Source organism: Cyrtonyx montezumae, unplaced genomic scaffold (genome assembly GCF_038088225.1).
Source record: "Cyrtonyx montezumae isolate F1298 unplaced genomic scaffold, pur_monq_1.0 scaffold_15, whole genome shotgun sequence".
NCBI lineage: Eukaryota > Metazoa > Chordata > Aves > Galliformes > Odontophoridae > Cyrtonyx > Cyrtonyx montezumae.
This window is the reverse complement of record NW_027071881.1, coordinates 6,865,353-6,892,207: the sequence shown is the minus strand read 5'-3', so window position 1 is coordinate 6,892,207 and position 26,855 is coordinate 6,865,353. Positions and strand designations below refer to the sequence as shown.

The window sequence follows — 26,855 nt, the reverse complement described above, 5'->3', positions numbered from 1 at the left end:
TCCTGAGCTGCTTTGCAGCATGTTGTTTTGCATTTAAAGAAAACTCATCTTTTTTTTTTTCCTCTTAACTTTCTGCCTCTCTCTAAAATCATTTTCCACATCCCTTTCTAATTTCTGAGATATATTTTTTGCCTCCCCTCCCACCTTTCCATGTATGTTTTTTTATCTCCCAGGTGCAGTCAGTTCTAGGGGTCATTCCTTTGCAGATCCTGCCAGTAATCTGGGTCTAGAAGACATTATTAGGAAAGCATTGATGGGAAACTTTGATGACAAGAGCGAGGATCACGGAGTTGTAATGTCACAGTCCATTGCAGTGGCACCTGGCAATTCCAGTGCTGTGGTATCAGCAAGTAATGAGACACGTAGGGAAGAAGCCAATCCATCACCAAATTCAGGTGAGGCATTTCAGCTCCCAAATATTTTATTGTTCAAAAAAATGTAAGGCATTTCTAGCAACGGTGTTATTAGTGGCTGTATAGGCTGATCTTGTAGTTGTAGTAAATCAGCATTCCAAAAGGCATCAGGTCCTGTTTGTTGTTAAACATAAAGGCTGAAGTGCAGTGCAGTGCTTTTTGGAAAACCTGTTCCTTATATTTCCAGGAGGGGGAGTCAGCAAGCAGAAGCTAATTGGCAAATCCAACAGTAGGAAGTCAAAGTCTCCGATTCCTGGACAGGGATATTTAGGAACTGAAAGACCTTCTTCTGTCTCATCTGTACATTCAGAAGGGGACTACCACAGACAGACTCCGGTGTGGGCCTGGGAAGATAGGCCTTCATCAACAGGTGAGAAATGTGGCTCTTCTTTCAGCTTAATGAACTAGATATGTTAATTGTGGAACAGTCAGATGCATTCGTACAGCACTGGTGTATGTGTCAAAAGATTTTCTGAAACTGATTGTTCTCTGCTAGCTGTCGTGACCGAAGCCATACTATCTCTTAACGTGCAGATCTCTTATAACTTCTCAGAATGGCACATGTTTGACTTGCAGATACTCTTTCATCCAGGTTCAACACAGTTTCCTTACAACCCACTGACAATGCGGATGCTCAGCAGTACACCGCCAACATCCATCGCGTGTGCCCCACCGTCCATGAGCCAAGCAACCACTCACCCACAGAACAGGATATGGGAGCGAGAGCCAGCACCACTGCTTTCAGCACAATATGAGACTCTGTCTGACAGTGATGACTGAACTATGCAGATTTTTTTTTTCTTTTTAATTTGCGGGTCAAAACAAAAGATTTTATTTTTGACTTGTGCCCGGAGAGACTTTCCGAGAGAGCGAGGGCCACACAATGAAGAATTAATGGAGAGTCTGTTAAATGCCTTCTGCACAGGCTGTGTGTCAGAGGACTGTGATCAAGGCTGACTTACTAAAGATAAATATGTAAAAAGTTTTTAAAAAAAAATGTGGACTATTCCTGTTCTACATCTATTTGTAAAGAAAACCATAATGTCTTTAAATCATTCTTCTGTAAATAGAGAGTACTTTTTGCAGTGTTTTTTCCCTTGCTATAGTATCTGGTGTACTTATGTTCAAATCATTACCTAAACTTTGGGGGTCATTTTGTAATTTTTTTTTTAAAGCATTTCCTCCAGTGTAGAGTACTCTCCATAACCCTGGGCTCCCTCCCAGCATCACCTAACCATACCCAAACCTCCCAGCCAGCCTAGCATCGTTGCCCGTTTAATGCTGTGCCACTTCTTGCAGGCATTGTGCTTTTATATTTTCTTCCCTAGACACACTTTCTCAGTGGTGTTCAAGCTCTTGTGAAGATGTTGATTATTATTGTTGTTTTTTTTTTAAGACTGACCCCTTACTAAGTTCTGTACATGAAACATGAACATTGCCAGTTCGCTGGAATAAGGTGATATATTTCTTTGAATTTTGAATTCTGCCACAATGTAAATTTTTGGTGCAGTTGATTTTATTTAGCAACACTGCAGAAATATTATTGCATGGGTATGTTATGGTTAATTTTAAAAAAGATAAAAAAAACAAAAGAATAACAGCTTCTGGAGGCTGTACCTCACTGTTATGCACACTGGGAATTTCAACTGTGCCCCCAAAGCCTATCTTAGTGTTTTGTGTTTCTGCATTGTATGCAGTTGAAATAGGCTACTCAATTTTACTGTCATGTTTAACCACAGCAATGGTTTTCCTGAACAGAGGCTCTGGGTGGATTGATCAGTCCTTCGAGAAGAAAAAACTCTACATCCCAAGTTGAAATAAAAACAAAATGCTTTTATAGAATATTTGAGCAACACGAGTCAACTACTTGGCTTCTGTTAGAACCACGTTGAAATAGGTACTGTGATTTTTACCTTCCTTCAGTCCGATTCTAAAATCTTTATGTAATGATAATTTTGAAGCCTGTGTTCACATCCCAATTCCTGACTTTGACAAAACTTCTGGTGGAAGTCCTTATAAATGCTTGGCTTAACTTCTAAAGTGTGCAATACGTATTAGGGCAAATTTATTTTCTTTTTTTAATTGTATGTGGTACTGGGAGAGCCTCATTATTCATCCATCAATGCCTGCTTGGTCTCTTGTAGCTCATGGTCTGATACTACAGGGTCTGATATTACAGAGTCTCCTGCCAACCATCTTCAGGAGCATCTGATGTTTTGCTGCATTAACCTCAGGAAAGTAAATTGAGATCTCTGGGGTAGAAGGACTGATTTACAGATAGCACTGAGCTGGGGATTGGATGGTCTGGCAGATTCCAGACTGCTTTTGCACCTCATAGAACAGTCTCTGCCTAGAAGTTACTTTCCAGTCAAAACACTTTAAATTTAACCCTGCATTTGCAGTACATGTTATGGCAGGTACAGCATAGCTGTGTAACCTTAAGCCCACATGCGGTCCTTTCCTAAGACAGCCAGCTTTTAATGATCTAGTTAAAAACAAGCAGTACAGAATCGTTATCAATAGCAAATCTACTTCTGAGCAAAGTCCTTTATGGAGGAAAGTCTTTTGTGCCGTAAGTGTGGGAAGAAGAAATCACGAGGGAACTCTTGGAAACTCGACTGTGCATTGTAAATACAGATTTACTTTGCTTCTCTTTCAATTTCAGCACTGCATCTTCGAGCAGTTGGCAGTCTTAAGCTGCTCACAGCCCTTCTCTGGGAAGGACTTTCTCACCTTTTCACCTTCTGGCTTAAAGTGCCGCTTTCTCCATCCTGCTTTTAGACCTGTGCTCCCAGCTGTTTTGTTCCTGCAGCAGCACGTACTCCATACCGCATCCATCCGCCTGTTTTGTAGCTTTTAATTTGGAATGCAGAGTTAAATTTCATTCTAAAATTCAGTTGTTTTCACTTTCTTAGTACAACAGATGCAATGTGAAAGAGGCACAAACAGACGGAAGTCTTTGCTGCTAACTGTACAGTAAGCATAGCGTGTTCATCACAGATCATCATGCAGCAGCAGCAGGATACCCCAAGTAGGGAAGTCACCTTCTCCTAAGATGTGATGAGAGTGGCATTTGCACGTGAAATATTGCTGCTGCTTCTTGTTATCCAAGTTCTAACTTCAGTGTATAGAGCTCTCCGGAGCCTAACTTAGAGCTGAGCATAATTCCAGTGGTCTTCAGGAATGGAATTACATCTCACCTGTTTCAGACAGGAAGGTGTTCACAGATCATGTTTACAGCCTGTATTCTGCTACACCTTTAACTGATTTCTGGTCAGTGCTTTTGCAGTGCTGTCATCTTTAATCTCATCATTCTGATATGAAATCATTTAAGACTTGAAAAAACCATGCATCCTATCTGTGTTTTTTTTCCCCCACACAATGTCTCCAGTAGACAGTGACTTCTGGATTCAGACCAATCAATAAAGGGGATCAGTTCTCAGTTTGACTTTCCTGTGTCTCCCTCATGTTTTGCAGCACCAAGCAATGCTCATGAGAACTGGCAAAACATTTCCCTCAGGGGGTGCTGCAGGGTGCTCCCAGTTGACACTGCTAGTGGCTGAGGTCTGCCACTTAAAAAGAAAACCCAAATAGTAAAGAAAAATGGCCTCTAATGTGTTAGAGCCTCTCTGCTGGTAGAAGTGTGCCTATAACATCCATATTTATTTCCTAGCATGCTGACAGTGCTGTATCTGTGACAGTCACGTGCTGCCTCTTAGCTCAAATTTACAAAGAGCTGAAGCCACTTCTAATGCTACTGTCAGTAAATTAATAACGATGCAATTAACACTAAGAGTTGTACTGCATATCTGAAGCTCCTACAGCTGAGCAGTTAAAATGATGATCAGTGATAGCTACGTATAGTTCTGTACCCTTAGATAAATGACAGTTTGATAACTTCCTGTTTAATTCTCCTTTGTCTTTAATGTTAGTTCTTCCCTGCAGGTGAAGCCTGAAAAATGTTGTGTAAGGAGGCTGTAAGTAAGCCTGACAGCTTGTCGCATACTGTCCTTTCCAACAGGAAGCCTCAGCATTCTAGCACCAACAGACTGTGTTCTATCAAAGGCAAATTGGGCATTTCGTGTGCTCTGGCTGCTGGGTGAGGTAGCCAAAGGTTTTTGTTTCTGATAGCATTTCTGGTTTAGTAACATAGACATACTCCTCTGAGAAGGCAGGCTCCATCTTCAGATCCTAAATGTTTTGAGGACATACATTTGATCTTCAGGCAACCTGTCTGAAAATAACATGAGGAGGCTGCAGCTCTGTCACAATGTAGGCACGCTGTGGAAAATGTTCTTTTGAAGTTAATATATAGTGAACTGTAGCACTGACAAGTAGACCCTGTTGTGCTGGCTGGTATGTAAAGAGTGAGAATTCCTGCCTTAGTTCAGATCCTCCTTCCTTAATCTGAAATTTAAGTCAGGCTACCTCATGGCAGGCTGTTCTGTTTAGCACAGTACAGCTTTAGGACAGGCATGTTTTGAAACTGGATACTCTGAGAAGTCAGGAATAGCAGATGACTGCTCCTTGACTAGCTGTGTCAGTAACAGGCTAGACTTGCAGCTTGCTGGCAGTTAAGTTCACTCACTAGTACTAAGATCACTGTACCCATGGATTACACCACAAATTCAAACATGATTAAGATTTCAGAACTTTATTTTGGGCTTAACAGATAGGCAATAACAGCCCTTCTTATTAAGCTGTCCTTAAGTTCCTAGTTGCTGCTCCTCTGGAGAATTGTTACCAAACTAGTCCCACACTGTTTGTATTCACCCACCCTTCCTGCAGCCATCCATCTGATGGTTGGACTCTTTGGCCAAACTCATTTGGAGCCTTTTCTCCTCTTGGCCAGTTCAGCTAGTTCTTCCTGGATGTGCCGGACAGAATCAGCATCTCCCTTCTGTTCTGCCTGTTTCAGAGCTTCTTTATACACCTGTTTTGCTTGCAGGAAGTCTTCTGTAAGAAGAGGAAAAAGTGGTACAGCTACCCAGCTACATCACCCATGTGCAGTAAGCAAAGGACTACTTGGAACACTTGAAGAACTAGGGCAGTTCAGACAACACTGTGTGTGCCACCAGCTGTGAGAGCTAGATGGCAACTGCAGTGCCATGACAAGGTGCTGCTCACTGAAACAAGTCACAGGCACATCTTCTGTCCTTCTGGAACAGCTGTGTCTGTGCAGGACAAGGGAAACAAGGACCCTCTGGTTGAGTCAGATGCACTGATACTGCATTCACCTTTGGACCAGATCCTTCAGCAGCTGATGCTGGTTCAAATGCAACACAGGTTGCCTACCCTAAGTCAGCAGGCCTACTAAGCTGAGAACAGGAACACACAACAGTGACAGACACTGGACATTACTTACTTTTGTGCATCAGAATTGCTGCCAGGTTATTCAGCACCATGTGCTCCTCAGGATGTTGTGTCACCTTTGCCAGTTCAGCTGCTCTCTTCACATGAGAGTATGCCTCATCGTAGTGCCCTTGAGCATCCAATACAGTTGCTAAGTCATTCATGAGGACCACAGTCTGCACCAGGACAGAAAAGGAATCCTCACAGCAAGACTCATGTAGAACTCTGAGCCAACAGGAGCACCCCACTCGTATGTCACAGTAATAAAAGTGCTTCCCAGAGAAGCATTCAGTAAGGAAGTACCTTATCTATATATCAGCATGCTCCAATCTCACTGTTCCTAGCAGGAAAACAGTGCTATCAATATTCAAGGCCAGCAAAGCTGCTTTTAAGCCTGCTGCCTTCCTGTTAAGATTCCTCACAACTGTTACACTTTTCCTACTGGTCTCATGTCCACTGTACACGTTACCTGTGGATGAGTCTCTCCCTGAACATCATTTGATATCTGCAGAGCCTTCTCATACATTTTTTGGGCCACTGGGAGCTGGTTGATGTCCAGGAGATAGCGAGCATAGGAGTCCAGGCTCATCCCCAGCAGGAGACGAGTGTTGGCTTTTTCTTCAGCTGCACACAGAGAGGAGTGGAAGTGAACACTCTGCAATATGAAGCATGAATTCACATCTTTTGAGAGCAGGAAAACCAAGCAGTATGAAGACAGTGGACTGGCATGAGAGTGGTGCTTAGGCAATATGGAAGACAACAGCAAGGACAGAGAAAAGATAATGAGAGAAGCCTTTGGCAGATGAGGTGCTCTCACCTGGCAAGACATCCTCAGGCAAGTCCTTTTGCTTTGCAATCTTTTCCTCTAAGGTCAGGATGCAGAACTCATAGCCAGCCAGGGCTAATTTGTGCCTGCAATGTACAACAACTCAGCAGTGTCAGGCTTCTTCCATCCCTAAAGGGATGGATCTGAACACCTTCACTTCCTTATCCTATAGGACCCATGAGACAACTTTACCCCTCCCCCAGACCATTCTTGCTTTCAGTGCTCTCTCTTTGATTGTGGTCTATACCCTTCTGACCCATGTGCAGAGGGGCCCAAGAGGTAGGAAGGGGCCCCAGCAAAATAAAGACCAAGTGAGGTTGCCCACACCAATGCTCTCTTTTGTGAAAATAAGAAACTAAGAATCACCAAGCACCAAGTGCACTCAACAGCACATCTTGTGAGGTGTGGATTTAAGGCTTGAGCACTGCAGCCTCTATGGCTACTACTGCCCTGAGCTGGGCAGGTTCTAACAGCGATCACTGTGCTGCATGAGGGTGAGCAGGCAATTATCGTGCCAGGGGAACTTTCATATTGATGGTATCTTGTTATATCAAAGCTTCCTTGGGAACTCTATTCTTAGAGGCATGAGCTTCTGCTTGGCCACCATTGCCACTGTGAAGCTGAGATTCAAGCAAAACATGCCTTTAGCAGAGAACTCACTGTTTCTGAGCAGCATAGATACTGGCCAGCTTGAGGGACATCTCAAGGATTGCATTGTCATCCTGCCAGGACACACAATGCAACTGTTATTCTTCTTGCACCTTCCCAGTTGGACCATTGCTTTGCCAGAGAACAAATTTAGACCTTCAAAGTGCCCATCGTGTTGTTTCCAGAGCAGCTTTCCATCAAAGGAAATTCCTGAGAAGCTGGCAAGCTTATAGCTACTGTTGCCAGCTACCATCACCAGAAACAGATGAAAGAACTGAGCACCACACTTAACTACTTCCAGGGGAAAGTCCTCATCAGAAGAACCTACCTCCTTCATGTCTCCTGCAAGCAGATAACTCATTGTGGCTTTGTACAGCTTTTCTGCCTGGAATGAGAACATTGAAGAGAACACTGGAGGTTGATGATGGTTAAAACATCTCTATAGCAGAAGACCGCTGTGAGAAACCTGCATCGCACTGTGGCATTTGCATTGCTACAATCATTAACAAGCGTGGTGAGAAGCGAAAGGCCACGAAGAGCACGGTGCCACTGCCAACTATCGCTTTAGGGATCCCTGACTCACAGCTCTGAGCCCCTCCAGAAGGAGAACCCAAAGCCGCCAGCGGTACTCACATTGTCCAGCTGTCCCTGCATGAAGGCCACGTTTGCCATCTGGAAGAGACAGACAGCGCTGGAGCTCCCCAGCGGTCCCGGGCTCCCGCAGCTCGCAGCCCCGGCATTACCGTGCTGTAGGTGTAGACGATGGCCTTCCTGTTGTCAGCCTGGTGCGCCAGGTGCAGCGCTCGGTGCAGAAGCCGCTCGGCCTCCTCCAGTTCGCCCTTCATGACGCTGAGCTGCAGGCAGAGCGGGCACGGTGCGGGCAGGAACGCCTGCGGCCCGGCCCTCCGCTGCGGGGCTCCGGGCGCGCCCGGAGGGGGAGAGGTGACACCGCGCTGCCGCCGTTTCCGCCGCTCAGCGTCTCACCTTGGCTTTCTTCAGCAGGAGGATAATGGCGTCCTCGCCGTCCTCCTCCTCCGCGTCGTTCCTGGGAGAAAGGGAGAAGGCTGCGGGGCGGAGGTGACCGCCGCCCGGCCCGGCCCGCCCGCAGCCCGCCGCGCCTCACCTCCGAAGAAGCCCAGCGCGCTCCCGCCCGGCCCAGCCCACCGCTGCCCAGCCGAGCCCGTCCCGCTGCCGCTGCCGCCCCGCTCCTGCCGGGTCCCGCCGTGCCAGGCCGGCCGGGGTCGCGCGAGCCCCGCGGGGCAGCGCCGGGCCAAGCGGGACAGGGCCCGCGGCAGCGCCGCCACCGCCGCCATCTTCTCTGGGCGCGGGCCCTTTAAGAGCTCGTCCTCGTCACGTGACGGTGGGACGTCGCGTAGAGCGGCGCGCTCCGGTTGCTATGGCAACGCTGCCGCAGGTAGGCCCAGGCCTAGGCCCCGGACCGGGCCGACCTGCGTGGCTCCGGCGCGGATCCCGCTGCCGGGATCGGGCGGCTGCCGGCGCTCCCCTCAGAGCCCCCCGTGTTCTCCCCGGGGGCAGCCGAGACTCAACTCGGCCCCGGGCCTGGGCCTCTTTCTGCCTGTTCCCTCTCCGCTCTGCCCCGCGGTGTCTGTAAGGCCCGGCCATCTCGAGGAGCCCTTTGTTCGCGGAACATGCGCAGAGCGCAGCTCGGTTTTGGCTGGGGATGCTCCTTTCCTCGGCTTCGTGTCTGGCATGAGATGAAGCACTGCCCGCACGGTCTGTTGTGCTCTGCAGCGTCAGCTGTGACCGTAATGGTTTCCCACCACCTCCTGATGTCTTCTGTCTCGCTTGCAGTCCCGAGGGCAGCACCTGTGAGATGGATAGCACCTTGCCAGCGGTAGCAGAAGAGCTTCTGAAAGAGATCAGAAAGGCTTTTCAGGAGACCTCACACGGTACGTAAAGGGAAATGGATCCATCCCTGCAGAGGTGGGCAGTCCTGGTGCTGTCAGACCCTCCAGTGGTGGTGGTGGTGCCCTCATCTGCGTCCTCTGCACACCATCACACAGCGGTGGCCATTGCTGTCACATACAGGGTGTTCCCAGCCTTTGTGTCCCTCTCTGGGATCAACATGAAGGGCTCTGAAGTAGAAGTAATGAGGAGCAGCACCCCTTCCAAAGTACCACTGAGTTGGATGCTTTCCTACATGGGACTGAGGGCAGTTCTGCCTGCACAGAGCTCGTGGTGCAGGTGGTTGTGTGTGAGTGGCAGTGGTTTCCATACTTGTATGGGTTTTCTTCTCATGCCTACTGTAGTGCTCCTTTTACAGACTCAAAACCAGAGTTGAAAGGGAAACCTTCCTAACAATGATCGTGTTTCATCAGTGAGCAGAAGAGGGTACAGTGTCAGCCTCTGCGTGGCAAAGAGCAGCTCCCTGTTGCATAGAGGAAGAAAGCGTGAGCCAACACCTTGGCCTGTTTAGCAGCTGGTTAAGAACTGTGACCTTCCTTGTGTTCTGGATCACTAACACAGTGCTTTTATCTGTGCTGAAAGAGTATTAATCTCTGCGTGCTGCTGGATAAGATGAGAAGTGCAAAACTCTGAGGAAAGGGTCTGTGTAAGGAGTGCTTTTACCTGTGCTAAAACCAACCAGATGAATGTTTGGGAGGTGCACTGGAGTGCAGAAGGGACAAAGACTTCACAGCAAAACAGAGTGCCCTCCTCAGTTTCTCTTTGATGTGCTTGCAGTATGGCTCCTGGCAGGACAGAGTCGATCCAAAATGTGCGTGTGACTCTTTAAAGCAGTTTGTAAACTAGGAAAGTGTCAGTGTTCCTTTCGAAGTATGCTTTTCCCCTAAGCACCAGAAAGTGCTGGGATGTGACTGTGGGAGGAGGCACGTCAGCCTCTGCAAAGGGTAAAATCAGAAGAAAGTTGGAATAGTCAAACCCGACAGCGTAAGTCAGAGAAAATATTTTGAATTGTTGGAAGAAAAGACTTTAAAAATTAGGAGGCCTATAGTCCTGCAGTACACTGTGTCCCATTAGTGCTAACAGAAATATCAGGTCGGGTGATCAGAGTGTAAGCTGCTAGCTAAAAGAGACTGCTTTTCCTAAGTGCAATTTTCCATCATAACCAAGAGTCCTAATAAAGGAAGATGTTATGTTTCTGTGTACTGTAATAAAAGCTATAAACTAGCAGGGCCCTGAAAGACTGTGCTGGGAAAAGGACAGCACTGTTAAAAGTTTTAATGCCACACAGTTCTCAGCTGATGCCAAGAGAGTTTCAAGGAAAACAAAGCATGTGTTTTCAGCCGACTTCTTAAAGTGGCAGAGTGAGATGTTGAGGCTGCATGCTTTCATTGGCATGCTGAAAACTACGCACTGGAAGTGCATGATTTCATTTGCAAGGAGCTTGGCTCTTGGAAGAGGAATTGGTGATTTCTTTTAAAAAGACCGAGGAAACTTTGGTTAGTGCATTCCCTGGGCAGAGCCAGCTGGGCTGGCTGCAGGTGCACCCCAAAGTGGAGACTGTGGAGGGGAGGAGGCTGGAGCCAGGCAGGGTTTATTACACGTGCATTGGGAAGAGACAGCACTGCTGTCCAGTCCCAGAGCAGAATGTGGGAGGCTCAGGGCTGGAAGGGCTGCCCTCTTTCGAGGCCATTGTGGGCAGGTGAGGGACAGCCTTGCTTCCCTGTGGTGATGTTTTCACAGTGGGTCACGTATGCAAAGTCACCAAATCACTGTTTTCTTTCTGTTGCAGTCCCTGATGACCTGCTGCTGGGGTGAGTATTTTTTGCTTTGGTTCTTGTCCAAGTGTTCTGTTAAAGGACAGCTGATAATCTGTTGTCAGCACAGCGCTGCTCTGTTTTTCCTGTGTTTGACCAGCAGTGCTTCTCATGCAGAGCTGCTGAGTGCTCTTGCTTGTTGTAGGAATGAGGATATCTCGAGGGTTTTTCCACATTTGTGAAACCATCTCTGCATCACTGAATTTCCTGTGATGATGTGCACTAATTTGGGTGGAAAAGCGTGCAGAAACGCAGAGTGTTTAACCTGAGCTCTGAGTCCACCCTCAGATCTGCAGTGAGTTTTCTGTGGGAGCAGACTGTGTTTCAGTGATTCATACCACTGCAATACTGTATCTCTGTGTTCCTATCACTGGGAGCACAGCAGCTTCCTGCCATCCCCTCATGTGTTTGAGTCATACATACATGTGTCAGAAAGGGAAAGCTGAGCTTTCCATCCCTCTGTACCAGGGAGCTGTTCCTTTGAAGAAGAAGAAGGTCACCTTTCCCTTTGGAAGGTGTGTGTGCCAGGGCCTTCTGGACCATGGGTGCCTTTGAGGCATGGGATCACGTTTGACAAGTCTCTTAAACTTTATTGTTTCCTTCTTGTCATAACAGTAAGGAGAAATTCCCTTGTTAAGTTTAGTAACACTGGGTGGTAACTCTTGGCAGTCGAATTTCCATCAGTTCCCTGTAACCAAGGGACCTGTGTTCTGATTTCATTTCTGAATCACTTCCAAATATCTGAGGAACTTGCATTTCCGTTGGGCATTCCCCTTGCTTGTTTCCTGTTAGGCTGATCGAATTATATACATGAAAAAAGAATTCCCTCAGATTGAAAGAGTTACTGAAACTCATTAAACTCAGCCCCCTTATAGTCCCAAACCTAATGGTTAAGGAATGTCTTACGTTGAGTGTTCCCCCACCCACCACTGCTCAGTCCTTCAAATGGGGCCAGCCCTTACTGCCTCGAGTTTGTGCAACTGAAGTTTTGCTGTTCCTGGAATAAATCTGTCTGCTTGGCTTGTTGACTCAGCCACATAGATCAGCCACACTGCTGGGACAGCTCTGCCTCGGCCCTTTGTGTCTCAGCAGAGCTGAAAGTCTTCCTCTCCTGTTCTCCTGCTCAGTTTTATACTATTGATTCATCACTGCTGCTTTTCTTGTTGGTTACCTTTGCAACTAATCTAGACTGCACGTTTCTTTCTCAGTGAAAAATAGGTCTGTAAAGATTCTCTCAGTTGCTCCTGAGCTCTTTGGAATGCTCTCAGAGCCCTGGATGTCTACAGTAACTTTTAGGCTCATGAGCTGAAGGTACAGCTGTCTGGGTTTGGCATACAGCTCAACACCTCCTCACCTACCTGGCTGGTGCTGCCTCACAGCCAGAGACTGAGGAACAAATCTCACTGCTGTGTCTCTGATGTGCTTTGTCTCATTTTAGTTCAGGACAGGAACTGCTGCATGTCCTGTTTGTGCAGCAGTCAGCCACGGCTGTGCTTGAGTCACAGGACTCGAGAAGAAATGTGTTGTTTGGCAGCATAGATAGTGGAGCTGTAACCTGGGATTTGGTGGTGCAAGGGGAACTTTTGGCTACAACCTCAATAGGGCTGAATCCTGTGGATTAAACTAGGTCAGGAGGTCTCCTTTTGTGGCATGACCTGAGTAGAGATGCTTTCTCTTTCAGGCTGAAGTTCATATTTGGCCCATCTGCTGTCCCAGCTCTGGATTTGGTGGATCGGCGTTCTGTCACCCGAGTTGTGTCCCCAAGTGGAAGAACTGCATTTCAGGTGTGCACACTGCTTTTCTCCTCCTGATTCTCTCTTTCTGATGGTTTCTAGTTGACATCTTCCCCAACTACTGACTACCTTGCAGAACATGAAAGTGCACTTAGAGTCGATATCAGTGTCTTACAAACTCCTCAAGTGATACTGGAGAGCAGTAAGCATGGAGTAGGAGAACAGCACGTTGCATTAGAGTTTTCTTTACAGCTCCTGGCTAGAGATAGTTTCTGATTTGTTTGTGAGCATTAGGGTCAGAGAGAGGTTTTCCAGGATCTGCTGCTTTTGCTGCACTATTTTCATCCTGTCCAGCAAAAGGCAGTTCTTCCTCCTGACCAGCTGTATACAATGAAGTGTTATCTGCAATCACTGCATTTCTTTCCCTGTTGCACTTCAAATCCTCAGTGTCCCCAGTACCAATGACCTCCACTTGGCAGTGGGATCCTTGCTGCCTGGAAGGAAGCAGTAAAGGCCAAGCCTGTGGCTTTCATTCTAGTCCACTGTAGCCAAGTCTGCGAGTCACAGAAGCATTTTCATAAGGTGGCATTGTAGGCAGAAGAGTTCATCTTCGCCCTGAAGATGAAGCTCCTTGTACAGCACAGGTCTGGAGATGGAGCTGTGGCTCATCAGCTGAAGGAAAAGCTATTGGCACTTCTTTAAAACTTTGCTGGGAAATGGCCTGGGTAACGAAACAAATATTTTTCAGGTGTTCAGAGCTTGCATGGCTTCATTTGGTATGTGCCTGTGTCCTCTGGGCTGACCCACAGCCTGCAGGATGGGCTCCCTGCCCACAGCTGCTTCTGAGCAGCTCCTCTTCATTTTGCTGATTAAGGCCACGCTGATGAGTTCATTTAGAGAAGATTTTGAAGAGTAGTTTTCTCTGGAGGCATGAGGACGATCCTATTGCAAAACTCTTCCTCAGCACATCTGTCTGAGATGCAGAAATAGAGCAGAGCCTTCCCCAAGGCCACTAGCTGGAGCACTGACAGGCAGGGGCCATACAAACCAAAGCTCTGAGTGGGACACGTGGTGGCTGGGTAATGTCACCAGCCCTCAGCTCATGTCTGTGTGTGGTGCAGATCCCAGCTGCATGTGCTTTTCCCTCTTCAGAGAAGTACACCCAGCACTGTGGGGGTGAGGGGACATCTGTGGCTGCCTGCACACATCCATCTCGCTGCCCTGAAAGCTCTGCCCTCCTGGTTGCACCCAGATGTGGTTGAGCTGGAATGTGAAGTGATGCCTTCACTCACAGCTGGATCTGGGGAGCTCTGTTTGCTGTGGCCATAAGGTTGGTCCTGTTGTGAAACTCCTCTGGGTCTTCAAAGCCAAATGTGAGATGTTGATACTTCACAGGCTGAAATGCTGTTTGTGTTCCTTATCACCCAGTACATCTCGGGCACTGCTTCAGGGGAAAATGCCTCTGCTCAGACAGGCTTTAAGACTGTAGTTTGTAGTGCAGGCAGCTTTTGCCCTCAGGAACTGAGATGAAAGTAAAAAAAGCCCTCATTCGAGTGAAGATTGATTTGTCTCTTAGTGCCCAGGCATTAATGCTTTTGCTATTTTATAGAGGGTGACACTGACCGGGTATTCTAAGGCTGTTCCTTCACAGTTGGTAATCATCCTAGAAGGGCTTTTATGGTATCTGCCTGTGCTGCAGGCCATAGCCAGCCCTGTGAATTCCAGGTCAGGGGTACAGCTGACCTGCTGCAGAGCTGCTGGCTGATGTCAGAGTGTGCTGGATCTTATGGGGCACCTATAGGCCCTGCCTAGGTTGTGAAAAAGCTGTGATCTGCAGGAGTCAAGGCAGTTAGCAGGGGGAGAATCTGTGCTCTTGCCCTGCTGCCAGCTGTCACTTCCATCGCTCACATCCTGGGTTCTTCTTAAATTCATCTTTTTAAATTGACTTTTTAGAACTCTATGGCAGCCTGCTCCGTCATGAGGATTAGAGCAGCTGCTCCTGGCACAGCACGTGGTGCAGGGACACCTCCGAGGTGGCTTTTCCTCTCTCTGCAGCCAGCAGGCACCTGGAGTTCAGGGCACAGGAGGAAATCTCACAGCATCTCAGGGCCAAGAAAGCCCCCCAGCGCCTGGCTTGGCCACAGCTGAGCAGAAACAGTACCTTTTTCTCTTGATCTTTGGGGATTAGTTTCCTGCCTTATTAGGCAGAAGCTGTATTCTTGCCATCTAAATCAGAACGGGGGATCTCCGAGCTCAGCCCAAATCTGGCAGTCTGTGACTCCCTCCTCCCCCCCAAACAAAAACACTGCTGTAAAAAAAAAAAACCATCATCAGAATACTTCATCTTGGAAAAAAACAATCAAAGGAGCTAGAGATAAACAGACTTATTGCAAGTGAAACAAACTCAGCCCGGAGTATAAGGAGGGCCTGGGGTAAAGGCTCTGAAAGAAGCCTGCTTTCCCCTGAAATAATCGTGTGGGTGTCGTGTCCTGATCTGCTAGGAGTGATGAGGGATCAGAGGCAAAGGCACTTCTGTGGGAGAGCTCCAACCTGTGGACAACACCTGCCAGGCCAGGGCTGCAGAGAGCTGCAGGGGACAGGGGAAGGCTCCTTTTGCAAACACAGTGTGAGGCCATGAGGGAAGATGTGCTTCTGGAGTGACGTAAGAATGTTAGATACCTCCTGGAGGAGAGCAAAACTCTGCAGGACTGTGCTTTTTCCTTCATCAAGTTTAGACTTTGCATGTAAGGTGTGGAGGTAATATGCCCCAGCAGCAGCCTTGGGGAGGAGCTGCATGTGGTAAAAGGAGGCAGTGCTGTTCCCAAACCAGAGATGAAGCCAGGGAGGCTTCTCCTCTGGAGACTTGGGCTCTGTTTATTCAGACAAATCTGGATTCCAGTGGCTGTAGCTGTTCTGGGAGCACAGCAGCAGTCTCCAGCCCCTGGAGCTGGTTAGAAAAAGCCTCAGTGCAAGTGCTTACTGCTGCACACCATCAGTCCCCATGTCATCAGTGGCCCTGGATTCACCCATGTGAGTCTGTGATGAGTTTTGGTCATCTTCAACCATCCAGTGTCTGCCAGCACAGGGAGGAGGAGGCTGGAGGGAAGCTGAGCAATTGGGTTGGGGTTCAGTGCTTGCTGGCTCTGCCCTTTTCCCCCAGACTGGTTGCTGGATAGGAGGTCTGCTGGGAGCATGGGTGTACACACAGGAGTGTTTCTCTGCAGGGAGAGAAGGGCACAGAGACACAGAAAGCTGAGGAGTTTCAAGCTCAGTGTGAACCTCTGCAGTGTTTGAGGCTCTTTTTGTACTGTGGCCCTGCTTTCCTGCTGCATGCTCTGAGTCGCTGTGGAGAGGACATCAGGGCAGCTAGAGGCTGAGAGTCAGACAGATTATATTGAATGCTCATCCTGAGTTCCCCCACCCTCTGTCTGCATTTATTTCAGGTCCTTGGGAGCTCAGGCAAACTCTACACCTGCTACAGTTCCTGCCACTTCTGCACGTGTCCTGCCTTTGGTTTTACTGTACTGCAGAAGAGCGAGAGCCTTCTGGTAAGCTGTGTGCCTTAACCTGGGGAGCAGGGAGCAGGGCAGGTGGCCGTGCTCATCTCTCCCCCCTGAGCCTGGGGGGTCTGAACTGTGGAAACTGGAACTGCACGCTGTGCCATGGCTTGGTGTGACAAGAGGGAGCTGTGTTCCTGGGAGCTGATAAATTCATTAGGTGCACTGTGGCCTGGGTGGTTTTCTGTGGCTTCCAGATATAGCATGACATTTCTGTGTTGCTCCTGCTGTTATTTGCAGTGCAAACATATACTTGCTGTCTACCTCAGCCAGGCTTTGGGAGCCTGTCAGGAGCTGACTGTCTCTGAGGAGCAGCTCACAAGCATCTTACTGGCTGAGGAAGAGGATGAAGGATGAAGGACTTGGATTACAAGCTGATGTGGTTTCTGTGTACCTCCTGGCTGCACAGCCTGCATTTTTCTTGTCTACAAGGCTGTCAGATGTCCACTGAGGCTGCTAGGTTTATTCCTGGGCTGTAACCAAGCGTGACTTAATTAGCAGCTTTGCACTGATGAATTACATAATAAATGGTAAGGAGCCTGTGCTGACTGCCGTTTCATTGAGCTGTTCTTGGGATTTCTGAAGGTGCTTGAAGTAACCTGTAGTGCTGTGTGCTCGATCTAGAGAAAAACAGTTCAGCAGGTCTGGGATCACTCAAGAAGCAGCTCTATGGCTCCTGGCCCTGCTCTGAGGTTGGCCTCCTCCCCAGGTACAGTGTAGATCTGTCTGATACTCCGTGTGAACGACAGCACCGCAGCAAATGACCATACACAGGCTGAGCTGGGTTGTGTAGGTGGTAAATTAAGCATTTTGTATGTAAATAACAAAGTTACAGCAAATACAAAATCTGAGCAACATGAGGAAAACACATCCATCCTATGTACATCAGAGCAGTAAGGAGTGATAGCTGAGTGTCCACAGCTACACTCTGCAGAAAGTTCCTCTGCCATTTTCGCTTCACATTTTCATAGTAATGTTCAGAGCTTTTTTTGAGGAGGGTGAGAGAGTGTCCTGTTTTGATTTTTCCTTGGAACGACTTTGGCTCAGATCCATGAAGGCACTTAGTGTGCCTAAATGCCATGGTGACCCAGGCCATAGTTGACAGTGGCTAATAACTCGGCAGCGCGTTCATATGAAGGGAACAACCTGTCTGTGGAGTTTTGGCTCACAGACAGCGTGTGAAGGGTAGCAGCAGTGAGTGCCACTCTGCAGTGCCGTCACACACACAGGCACTGCCCTGGGTCTGGCTCTGGCTCTGTGTCTTTCAGTGTGCTCTGTGCTGTTCAGAGTTTGGTTCATTTTCAGCCCGCAGGAGGGGAGGGGTTGCATTCTTTGTTGTAAGGATAAATGTGGCTTGCAAGCACTCTGCGACACTGCCAGACCTGCAGGTGAAACCCTGCTTGTTCCTAGCCACGATTAACGGAAGGAACACAGCCAAAGATAATAGTGAAGGGAAGGACTAAAAGGAGAGCCAGAGCCTGCGTGAATGGCAGGAGGTGGCTACACGTGTTAGCTGGACCATGACCAAGGCAGATGCAGCAAAGCTGAATGGAGATACTAAAAGAGAAATCCTTCAGACTAGCTTTAACTGTTCAGATTCATCTTGGGAACGCCAAGACGCCGAGCCACATGTGGGCATTGCACAAACCCCGTCAGAGCTCACTGGTGCTTCACCAAGCTTTGCAGCTGGCCGTGATGGTTCAGCGCTGTACAGCAGCTGAATCCACCACCTCCAGCAAACTGGCCTCTGGGCGAGGTGAGCACCTGGGCTGACTTGGAAGGAAAAGAAAAAGGTCCTGTGACCAAGAGAGTGATCCCACGGCCCTCGGTGGCTTCAGAGCAGAGCAGCTGTGACTGCTGGGACACATCTGCCTTCTGCATTTCGCTAACCAGAAACGGATTTGAGATCCAACCCAATGCATTCAGCTGCACAAGTTAGTATATACTGTAGAACAGAGTGACTTAAAGGCAATAAAACTGCTGTTCTAAAACTTCAGTCAGCCCTTTCCCTAAAGTTCACTGTTTTGCTAAGTAGGGCTTTCATTCTGAGGCCAAAAATATGGCCAGGTGTGATCTGTTTGCCATCAGCACAGTCGTGTCCCTCGGAGCCTGGAACGCAGATCCGGTTTCACACCAGCAACTGGGCTAAGACTTTTTCCCATCAGAGAATACTAGCTGCATCAAACAATTGATGGAATAATTAGGGTATTACCAAAGTGCTGTCAAGTATGAACAATCCCAAAAAAAACCAAGACACTAAATTATAACTCCTATCATCCAAGAGATTAAAAAATAATAACATTAATTAAAATAAAGATCCGAGGACTTGACATGAGCAGCACAATTGGGGAAACACCCCCGGGCAGGTGGGACTTCCACAGTCAGCACCTGACCTGGTGAGGAAGTAACAGCACGGTCACCAGCGCTCACACAACCCGGTGAACAGCAGAGGGTGATGTGCACCCCGTCTCCCTGGTCGGGTCATCCCCCTAGGAGGCACTGTGTTAATTACAAACATAAAAATACAGCTGCACATAACTGCATAGTGGTCATTTCCGAGCACTCCCACAGGAGCTGGCTGTAACTGTTCACATCATAGGCACAGGGAGGGGTAGCTCTGGGGACAGACTGGGAGTGGGATGTGCAAGGTCATATGGTCACCGGGGCGCTGGCGTTGGTGACAGTCAGGTGCTGGTTGTTGTCAGTGGTGCACTTGGGGAGGTCGTCTGTCTTGCAGAGGATCTTGGAAATGATCTTACGGAAGGTGCAGCGGAAGTCCCTGATCCTGTAGGCGTAGATGATGGGGTTGATGACCGAGTTGGCATGTGAGAGGATGATGGCCATGTACATCACCCACTCCGGTTTGGACTTGGAGAACTCCTCGTGGAAATGAGTGATGCAGTTCAAGATGTGCAGGGGCAGCCAGCAGAAGGCAAAGAGTCCCACGATGATGGCCAGAGACTTGGCCGCATGGACCTCCTTCTGCAGTGTGGTCCTGGAGTTGCCCATCAGCTCGATCTGATGCAGCTGCTTGCAGGCCACCATGAAGATCTTGATGTAGATTCCCAGCATGATGATGAGCGGAAGCAGCACGCAGCCAAAGAAGTTGAAGTACACCATGTAGCTCATAGTCACCACATTCTCAAAGAGACACGAGATGAAGCAGCCGTGGTGCCCTGCCTCGTGGTCAACCCCCGTCTCGTTGGTGGAGTTGGGACAACCACTCATGGCTTTGTTCCAGCCCATCAGTGGGGTCAGCCCGATCACGAAGGACAGGAGCCACAGCACAGTGATGAGTCCTCTCGCCCGCTTCCCAGTCACCAGGCTGTTGTACCTGCAGCATCAGAACCAGGACACAGCCATTAACTGAAGGCGTGCTCGTGCTTTCCCTGCAGTTCAAGTCATCAGCATTCTGGTGGAGGCCACAAAAGCCCACGTGCACCCACAGGAACCTCACCTCTGCGATTGCCCCGGGGTACAGAATCTCACCTCTACGCCCACACGAGGTGATCTGGGGAGCTGAGCCACGTAGTGTTCCTGTGGGGTACCAAGCACTGCCTTCAGGACTGAGAGTTGGTTCAGGACTGGAAAAGGCTTTTGTCATGCATGAGTCTAACCCACCAGGAGGCACAAGGCACTGCAGCCAGCACCCAGCGCCCAGCACCCAGCATGCTGCTGGCTCTCACTTGCTGTGCTGGGCAGCTAAAACCAAGCATCACCACTTGCTCTTAGAGCCTCTGTACCCCGGGCAGCTTGCTTCAGCTTGGCCTGCAGCAGTGCTGGCTGCCTGGAGATCACTGCAGTGCAGTAGTGTGATGTCCGTCCCTGTGCTACCCCGCACAGTAACGTGGGAAGCATGTGTGTCTCTGGAAACCACGGATCCTATTGGCTTCCCAAAGAGGGCGATTGCTGGCTTACACATGCCAGGCTGCAGCCCACGCGAGCCTGCTGTGGCTGGATAACCAACACCCTGGGAGCCTGCTCCGAGCCAGCATCTGCTAATGATGGATTGCTCAGATTTAGAAGCCAGAGGTTGTGTCTCTGTTCTGAGCCTTGCATCCAGGCACGGAGCAGGGAGCCAGGAACACTGGGCTGTTCTTCCTTCTGCCCACCCCATCAATGTGGGCAGCTTACCCCGGCCACTGCCCCTGTGTGCTTGCACAGAGTGGGATCTCTAAGCAAACATGTTCCTTGGGCTTTTATGAGTTTCAGCTATGGCAAAGGGCCAAGCTGTTGTGGTGCTGAGGGGCACAGAGCCATGCACTGCCCTGCATCTCTCCTTACCCCAGTCCCAGGTTAGGAAAGCCAAGTGCTGCCCCAGGTGCACAGAGCAGCGAGCAGAGCAGGAAGGGCAGGCTAGTTGGGTGCAATTAGAACAGACAGCAGCATCAAAGCACGGCTCAGTTCTCTTTTTGGGGATACAAAGTGCTCAGCAACTGCCATACAGACAACACGAAAAACCCATTATTGTCCGTCCACCGCCAGCTAGCATCCACTGGCCAGCATACGTGTCCCCCCTTCCCACACCCTCCTCTCAGTGCTTGTTTACTCTGGCTCCACTACCCTGCTCCTCCTTTCCTAAGAACGCTTGTTCTCATTTTCTTCCGGCCCGTGAGGCAGGGGAGGGCTGGATTCCCACAGACCCACAGCTGTGCATCTGAATCATGCTGCCATCGCCTCCGTGCACGCGCGGCCGTCCCCTGCTGGGAGCCACCACTGCAGGCAGCAGTGACACACACCCAGCGAGCTCACAGGGCAGGTTGGCCACCCAGGGCAGCCCCTGCACCTTCCTCTCTTTATTACTGAGCAGTTATCAGAGGGGGCAGCTGCGAGGCCAAGCCTTTTGTTTTCAAAGCCTCATGCCTGCTTTCGGGAGCCCGAGCAGCTCTGGCACTTGGTTTGATCTGGGCCAGGACCTCAGAAATCTGGGCAACCTCAGAGCCTCGAGCCAACGTGATGACAACAGCAGCAATGGCAACTGCAAGGCCGAGCTCATCCCGTGCACACAGAACGTGAGCAGCCAGTGGGGAACCGACGCATTTCCACAGCTCTGAACGCACCACCAAACCCTCCTTTGCTCTTTTAGGCTTAATATTATTAGGCAAGAAACGATTAAAGTAAATTTACTCGCTGAAGTCTGCTCAATTAATGGACAACAAATATTGAATCTCCTCTATGCTTCTGCCAAAAGGCATCAAGTGCTGCTTTAATGTAAATAACAGCGGAATATTTTAAGATGATTTATTGAGATTAAATAACCCGGCAGTGCATTAGTTCCCTTCACGCAGGCTGGCACATCTTTCCCGGCCTCATCAGTGTCAGACTGCTAATTACTCAGCTCCCACCCACTGCTGCCCATCGCACACTGCAGGAGCTCCAGTGCCACCCCATCACCGGTACCCGTTCTCAGATAGTTGCACTGAAAGATGTGACAGCCACACGGAGCCATCGAGAGTTTAATCGCTCCTCCTGTGCGTGGAGCACACTGCTGACGTCGCATCACCTTTCCCATCAGGAGGAGTTTCTCTTAACGACAGCATCACGGTGCTGCTGCTCCCAGCAGCCCAGCAGGGGCATCGCTGCCTTCTGCAGAGCAGAGCCAGGAGCATCGCAGCCCCTGTCCTGCCCTTGGTGTCCCTGGCTGGGGCCGTGCCTGCGGTGCTGTGCTGTGTGCTCTGCCGGCTGCGGGGACACGAGCAGCTGGGAGCTGCAGCACTCATCCCGTGCAGGTGCTCCGATACAAACACGTGGCAATAATTCATACGTTTCTATTTCAAGTGGGAAGAAAAACACACAGCCACCTCCGTTCAGGAGGGTGAGGGCCGTCTGGCAGCCAAGCACTGTGTCCCTGTCATCCACTTGCAGCTGTACTTTGCATCACGCTCCCTTTTTTTTATTCACTTCCCAGCACAAAACGAGCAGCAGTGCTGCTGTGCTGCCTGAGAGCACACACCAGGCAGCACGCCCTGGCAGGACGTTTTAAATGAATCATAAACTGCACTTTAGAGGGAAGAAAGAAAAAAAAAAAGAAAAGAAAAGTGGTGCTGTCCAACCAGGAAGGAGTTGGCGTCGAGAATGAGAAATCTGATCGGCGTTACAGCATCAGCCGAGGCAGCCAGACATCTGCACGCAGCCACATCCAGTGGCAGACAGATCACTTCCTCCTGCATCTGTCCCATTGTGCCCATGGGAAGGCAGCAGCATCCCCCGCTCGTGCTCTCAGCCTTCCTGCCCGGGGGGCATGGGGCTGGGGGGCACAGCGAGGGCAGCCAACAGTGAGCGCTGCGCTGAGCACGTGCCCATGTGGGGCAGTTGGCATCACAGCATCCCCCTTGGGGCGTTGCTATCAGCCCCTCCGTGCCTGGGGCTGAGGACTTCTCTCATTCCCAGCCCCCAGGCTCGCCGTGGGGTGCAGAAAGGAGATAGGAGCTGTGGCTGTGTTGGTGCGTGCTCGTATACAGGGCAGCGGTGCAACCCCTCCCACGCATGGGAGCCCTGTGCAGATAGCAGATAAGGAGCACGGTGAGATCACTGCTTGTAATGCAGGGGTGCTGGGGCCTCCAGCACTGGGGGGTGAGGATGTGGCCCCTGCTGTCCCTCGTCCCTGCAGAACAGCAGCTCCCCCGCTCCTCAGCACCTGAGTGCTTTCCCAGCAGCATACGGTGCTCGCAGGGCACAGCCACACCCCAGGAACACAACGCAGGACGTGGGTTATCTGTGGCTCACAGGAGGCCCGAAGTCATCAGTGGGATTAGGGGGATAATCCGCTCTTTGGCCCGTGCAAATGCCCCAAGCCCTGCCGGCCTCCAGCAGGCTCCAGGAGCAGATGGGGACAGCACAGCTGGCAGCACCGACCCCCATGGAGCTCCTCTGGAGCCTCACCCGCTGCTGCAGTGTGGCTGCCACCAGGACCAGGGCAGCATGGCCCTAAGAGACCGACTAACAATGCAACAATTAACATAATTAAAAATTCACATTAATTTTTTTTAATCTTTTTTTTAAAAACAGATGGAGCAGACCTGAGCTGAAAGAAAGCCCTGAACAATCCCAAGTTCCTGGCTCAGCCCAGCTCCATGCCCTGAGCAGCCTGGAAGCAGCTGTGTGCTCCCTGACATCCCTGCTGCCCCCGCAGCTGCTCCAGGAGCGCAGAGGTCCCGGGGACAATTCACATCCTGTCAGGATTTCACTCTTTGCCAGGGAGGGAAGTGACCCCTGAGGTGCAGGAAAAATAGAAAAATTTGGGACATATTTTAGGAAAACAGCCTTCTCACACCTAAAAATAGCTGCTATTTCCCCCCCTGCACTGGGCACACTCTCCAGGCCTGCTGCACACTGAGTTATAAACCAGCAGTAATAGTGGCTGGCAGGGGATGCAGGAGCTGCCACCACCCCATATGGGCACTGCCTGCAGTGCTGCTCGGGGTCTGGGATCCAGGAGCACGAGGTGCCCACGATCCAGCCAAGGACACCACACTCTGGCCACAGGTCCCCCTCTGCATCCCTCTCTGGGCTACTGGAAGCATGGGGTCCGTATCCTCCCAGGGTCCACTCACCTTTGTACCCTGAACTATCTACGTACTCTCTGCAATTCCGTTTGTTCCAGGCCCCTATTCTCACCTACAGCTATGAGCCACTCCGAAGGATTTTGTCTAATGCAAACAAAAGGGAGTGAGTTTATTCCACCTCCCCTATCTCACAGCAATGGGGCTGCAGGGTGAAATGCAGCCCTTAGAGCAAAGCCTGGCTCTGCTCTGTGCCTGAGGCTCTGCAGGGCAGACCTGCTGCTGCTGGCCCACACTCAGCCACGAGCTTTGGATATTGTGCTTGTGGGAAGCGAGCACTCCAGGGCTCAGAGGCGTGGCTGTGTGCCCCAGGGCAGCACTGATGGGCACAGGGATAGCAGGACAAGATGCAGCCAAAAGCTGTGTCCTGGAGAGAACGGAGCTGGGAAGGGGCTCAGGGCTGGAATGGGGCAGGGGGTTCCCTGGAAAATGGTAGATTTGTCAAACAAACAAACAAAAAAGTAGAGTTTCAAGGGACAGAAAGAATTCCTGACTTTGTGGCCAAATTCAGCAAATATTTTTAGCCAGACGAGGGAGGGTTCCAAAACATCAGTTTGAGATTCAACAAAATAGTTGTTTTGCTGCTGTCTAGGTGGGGGCCCGGCAGCTCCTTCCCACGTAGGGTGCCTCCATTTCAGAAAGCAGCAGCAGAAGGGCCAAGCAGCCCAAAAGCAATCTGCACTGTCAGTTGGGACCCTCAGTTTCGCTGCCACCCCCCAACCACTGCTGCTTCAGTCGGACTGAAGCAATTTGCCTCTTCCCCCGTGGGATTTCTCAGTTCAGCCACAGAACTGAAAAACCCATTACGAGCCTGGCTGCAATGCACGGCCCTGCCCGGCCTGTGCGGGCTGAAACATCCCTTAAATAACAGGTTTCCAGAGGGAATGTGGCGTGCTGGGCTCACGCAGTGCAGGCTGCAGCTCAGCCCCTAAACCTCCTGCTGCTGAGATGCTGCCCTGTCGCCATCCTCCTAACGGGGTTTTACGGCTCTCACCTCACCCAGAGGTGCTCTGTGCCCACCCCGAGAGCCCCAGTGCCAACACAGCACCAAAGCATTGCCCAGACAGAGCCCTGTGCTGGAGGCTGGGAGCTCTCAGCAGCCAGAACCAGGGGTGTGCAAGAGCTGAGCCCCGCTGACCCTGCACAGCACTCCTCATCCCGAGGAATTCCCACGCCATCACCTGGCTTTATCATCTGCACAATAACTCATTAAAACGTACCCCGTATATGGGAGCTCTCTGCTGCAAGGTGCCAGAAGAGGGTGAGTGGGTGGGGTCTTCTAAGTCACTTTAGGATGAATTCAACGCTGGTGCAGAGGAGCTAGAGGCGAGCAGAGCACAGGGAAGCTGCAGCTGGAGAGGTTCAGCCGAGGTCCCCGCTCCAGAGCTGCCCTGAGCCCACCAACACTTCTGGAAGTCCCAGTTCTCCTGGGTCTGGTTCCTGGGGAGGGGCAGCGGAGGCAGGAGAGCGGGCTGACAGACCCGGGTTAGTGGTGATACAAGAACTCTGGGGTTTTGGTGCAGTTGGGGAAAGCACTTGTAAAACACATTTCACACGCTCTCCCAGTGCATGGCAGCGTCCCATGAACTAGAAGGAAGCCAGGTCCTGTCTCTGACACTACGTTTGGGTAAAAGCCTGAACTGCACATTTCTGAGAACCACAGTGTGCCCCCCCACCCCCCCATTGCTCTCCCCTTGGAGCACATCACAGAGCTGACAGCTCCTGATGTTCCCTGGTGCACACACTCGGAAGGAAACAGGCCCATGTGTGAGTGCAGAAACACAGCACTTGCTGCAGCACACTGCACTTTCTATTCATTGCCTCCCCTCTGGAGCCTTGTTAGTTCTAGTCCAAGTTAATGACATGAAGCATGCACAGTGCCTTAAAAGATCCCGGGGCTGAATTTCAGTCTTGCTGAAGGTACTGTGACCCGAGCTGGGAGCAGCCTGCACAGCTGCTCTCTATCAGGCTGGGAAGCGACAAGAAGAGAGGCTGCTCTTGTGCTTAATGACCCAGAGAAGTCTGAATACTGCAGGAATGGAAACTGCAAATACCTCCACAGATGAGCTGGAGCTGTCCCTCACTTACAGCACCATTGCGGACCCACCCAAGGCAAAGAACTTCCAGAAACCGAGTTCCCAGTTACACGTCTGAGATGGGACACTGACCACCCAATCCCAAACGGTGAATCACTGACACTTTCACCATCACCACCTGCGGGCAGCAGACCACACAGTGACACGAGAGATGGGAAGTTCCCCAGAGGTGGGACGGGGCAGCTGCTGGGTGTGGGGGTCTCTTACCTCAGGGGGATCTTGATGGCCAGGTAACGGTCGATGGCCACGGCCAGCAGGCTGAAGATGGAGCTTTGGGTCAGCACCAGCACAAAGCAGGCGAAGAAGAGGCAGCTGTGAAAATCCACGTGGAAACCGATGCTGATGGTGATGGCAAAAGGGATGGCCAGCAAACCCACGGCGATGTCGGCCACGGCCAGAGACACCAGGAAATAGTTGGTCGCGTTCTTCAAGGTGCTGTTGATGGCCACGGCCCAGCACACCAGGACATTGCCGGCGATGGACAGCACGGCGATGATGAGCTCCAGCACGATGTAGGTGGTTTTCATAGTGTCCATGGCGAGAGCCCCGGGGCGAGGAGCTCCAGCGCTTCACGAGCAGAAGGGACTTTCCGCCGCAGGTACCGGCAGGCCACGGGGCAGCGGCTCCCGGAGCCCAACTCCCATGTCCGGCCCCACCGATGGGGCCGTGGGGGGCCGGAGGGGCGCGCCGAGTCCCGCGCCTCGGCCCCCCGCCGCCCGCAGCAGTTCCCCGGGGGGCATCCGATCACCGCCCGCCCTCCACCGCGGGGCTCGGCCGCCGCGGGGCCATCGGGGCCGGACGGGACGGGACGGGACGGGTCCGGGGATGCTCCGCCGCCGCCCGCTCGCCCCGCTCCCTGCGGAAACCGCCGGCGCGGCTATTTCTGCACATGGGGCGAGCGGAGCGGGGCGGGGAGTGCGCGGAGCGG

The 26,855-nt window shown here is 50.8% G+C and overlaps 4 protein-coding genes across 9 annotated transcripts in view; 2 read left to right on the top strand and 2 right to left on the bottom strand.

Annotated features, from left to right (window-relative positions):
* The window catches only part of NCOR1 (nuclear receptor corepressor 1), a 57,174-nt gene extending 54,681 nt beyond the window's left edge, over positions 1-2,493 (top strand). For 4 of the 5 annotated variants that reach the window (XM_065731994.1, XM_065731992.1, XM_065731991.1 and 1 more), the window contains 3 exons: positions 174-395; positions 601-783; positions 1,006-2,493. In XM_065731994.1, coding sequence (XP_065588066.1) covers positions 174-395; positions 601-783; positions 1,006-1,193 — 593 coding nt within the window. In that variant the 3' untranslated portion in view covers positions 1,194-2,493. The remainder of the gene's footprint in view (positions 1-173; positions 396-600; positions 784-1,005) is intronic. The other variant, XM_065731993.1, reaches the window with a different exon arrangement.
* A 2,558-nt stretch (positions 2,494-5,051) lies between these two features.
* TTC19 (tetratricopeptide repeat domain 19) lies at positions 5,052-8,574 on the bottom strand. 2 transcript variants are annotated; one of them, XM_065731974.1, is made up of 10 exons: positions 8,363-8,574; positions 8,224-8,303; positions 7,983-8,093; positions 7,873-7,911; positions 7,568-7,624; positions 7,252-7,313; positions 6,583-6,677; positions 6,235-6,389; positions 5,779-5,941; positions 5,052-5,369 (listed from the first exon to the last, which is right to left on the bottom strand). In XM_065731974.1, the coding sequence occupies exons 1-10, from the start codon at positions 8,550-8,552 to the stop codon at positions 5,236-5,238; spliced, it is 1,086 nt and encodes a 361-aa protein (XP_065588046.1). In that variant the 5' UTR covers positions 8,553-8,574; the 3' UTR covers positions 5,052-5,235. The 2 variants fall into 2 exon arrangements, with proteins under 2 accessions (XP_065588046.1, XP_065588047.1); XM_065731975.1 differs by having other exon boundaries at positions 5,248-5,366; positions 5,775-5,941; positions 8,363-8,552.
* A 440-nt stretch (positions 8,575-9,014) lies between these two features.
* ZSWIM7 (zinc finger SWIM-type containing 7) lies at positions 9,015-16,817 on the top strand. Its single transcript, XM_065731973.1, has 5 exons — positions 9,015-9,149; positions 10,955-10,976; positions 12,661-12,763; positions 16,156-16,260; positions 16,510-16,817. The coding sequence occupies exons 1-5, from the start codon at positions 9,074-9,076 to the stop codon at positions 16,624-16,626; spliced, it is 423 nt and encodes a 140-aa protein (XP_065588045.1). The 5' UTR covers positions 9,015-9,073; the 3' UTR covers positions 16,627-16,817.
* A 237-nt stretch (positions 16,818-17,054) lies between these two features.
* Positions 17,055-26,569, bottom strand: ADORA2B (adenosine A2b receptor). The gene is made up of 2 exons (XM_065731971.1): positions 26,135-26,569; positions 17,055-19,603 (listed from the first exon to the last, which is right to left on the bottom strand). The coding sequence occupies exons 1-2, from the start codon at positions 26,461-26,463 to the stop codon at positions 18,919-18,921; spliced, it is 1,014 nt and encodes a 337-aa protein (XP_065588043.1). The 5' UTR covers positions 26,464-26,569; the 3' UTR covers positions 17,055-18,918.
* Between the last annotated feature and the right edge of the window lie 286 nt (positions 26,570-26,855).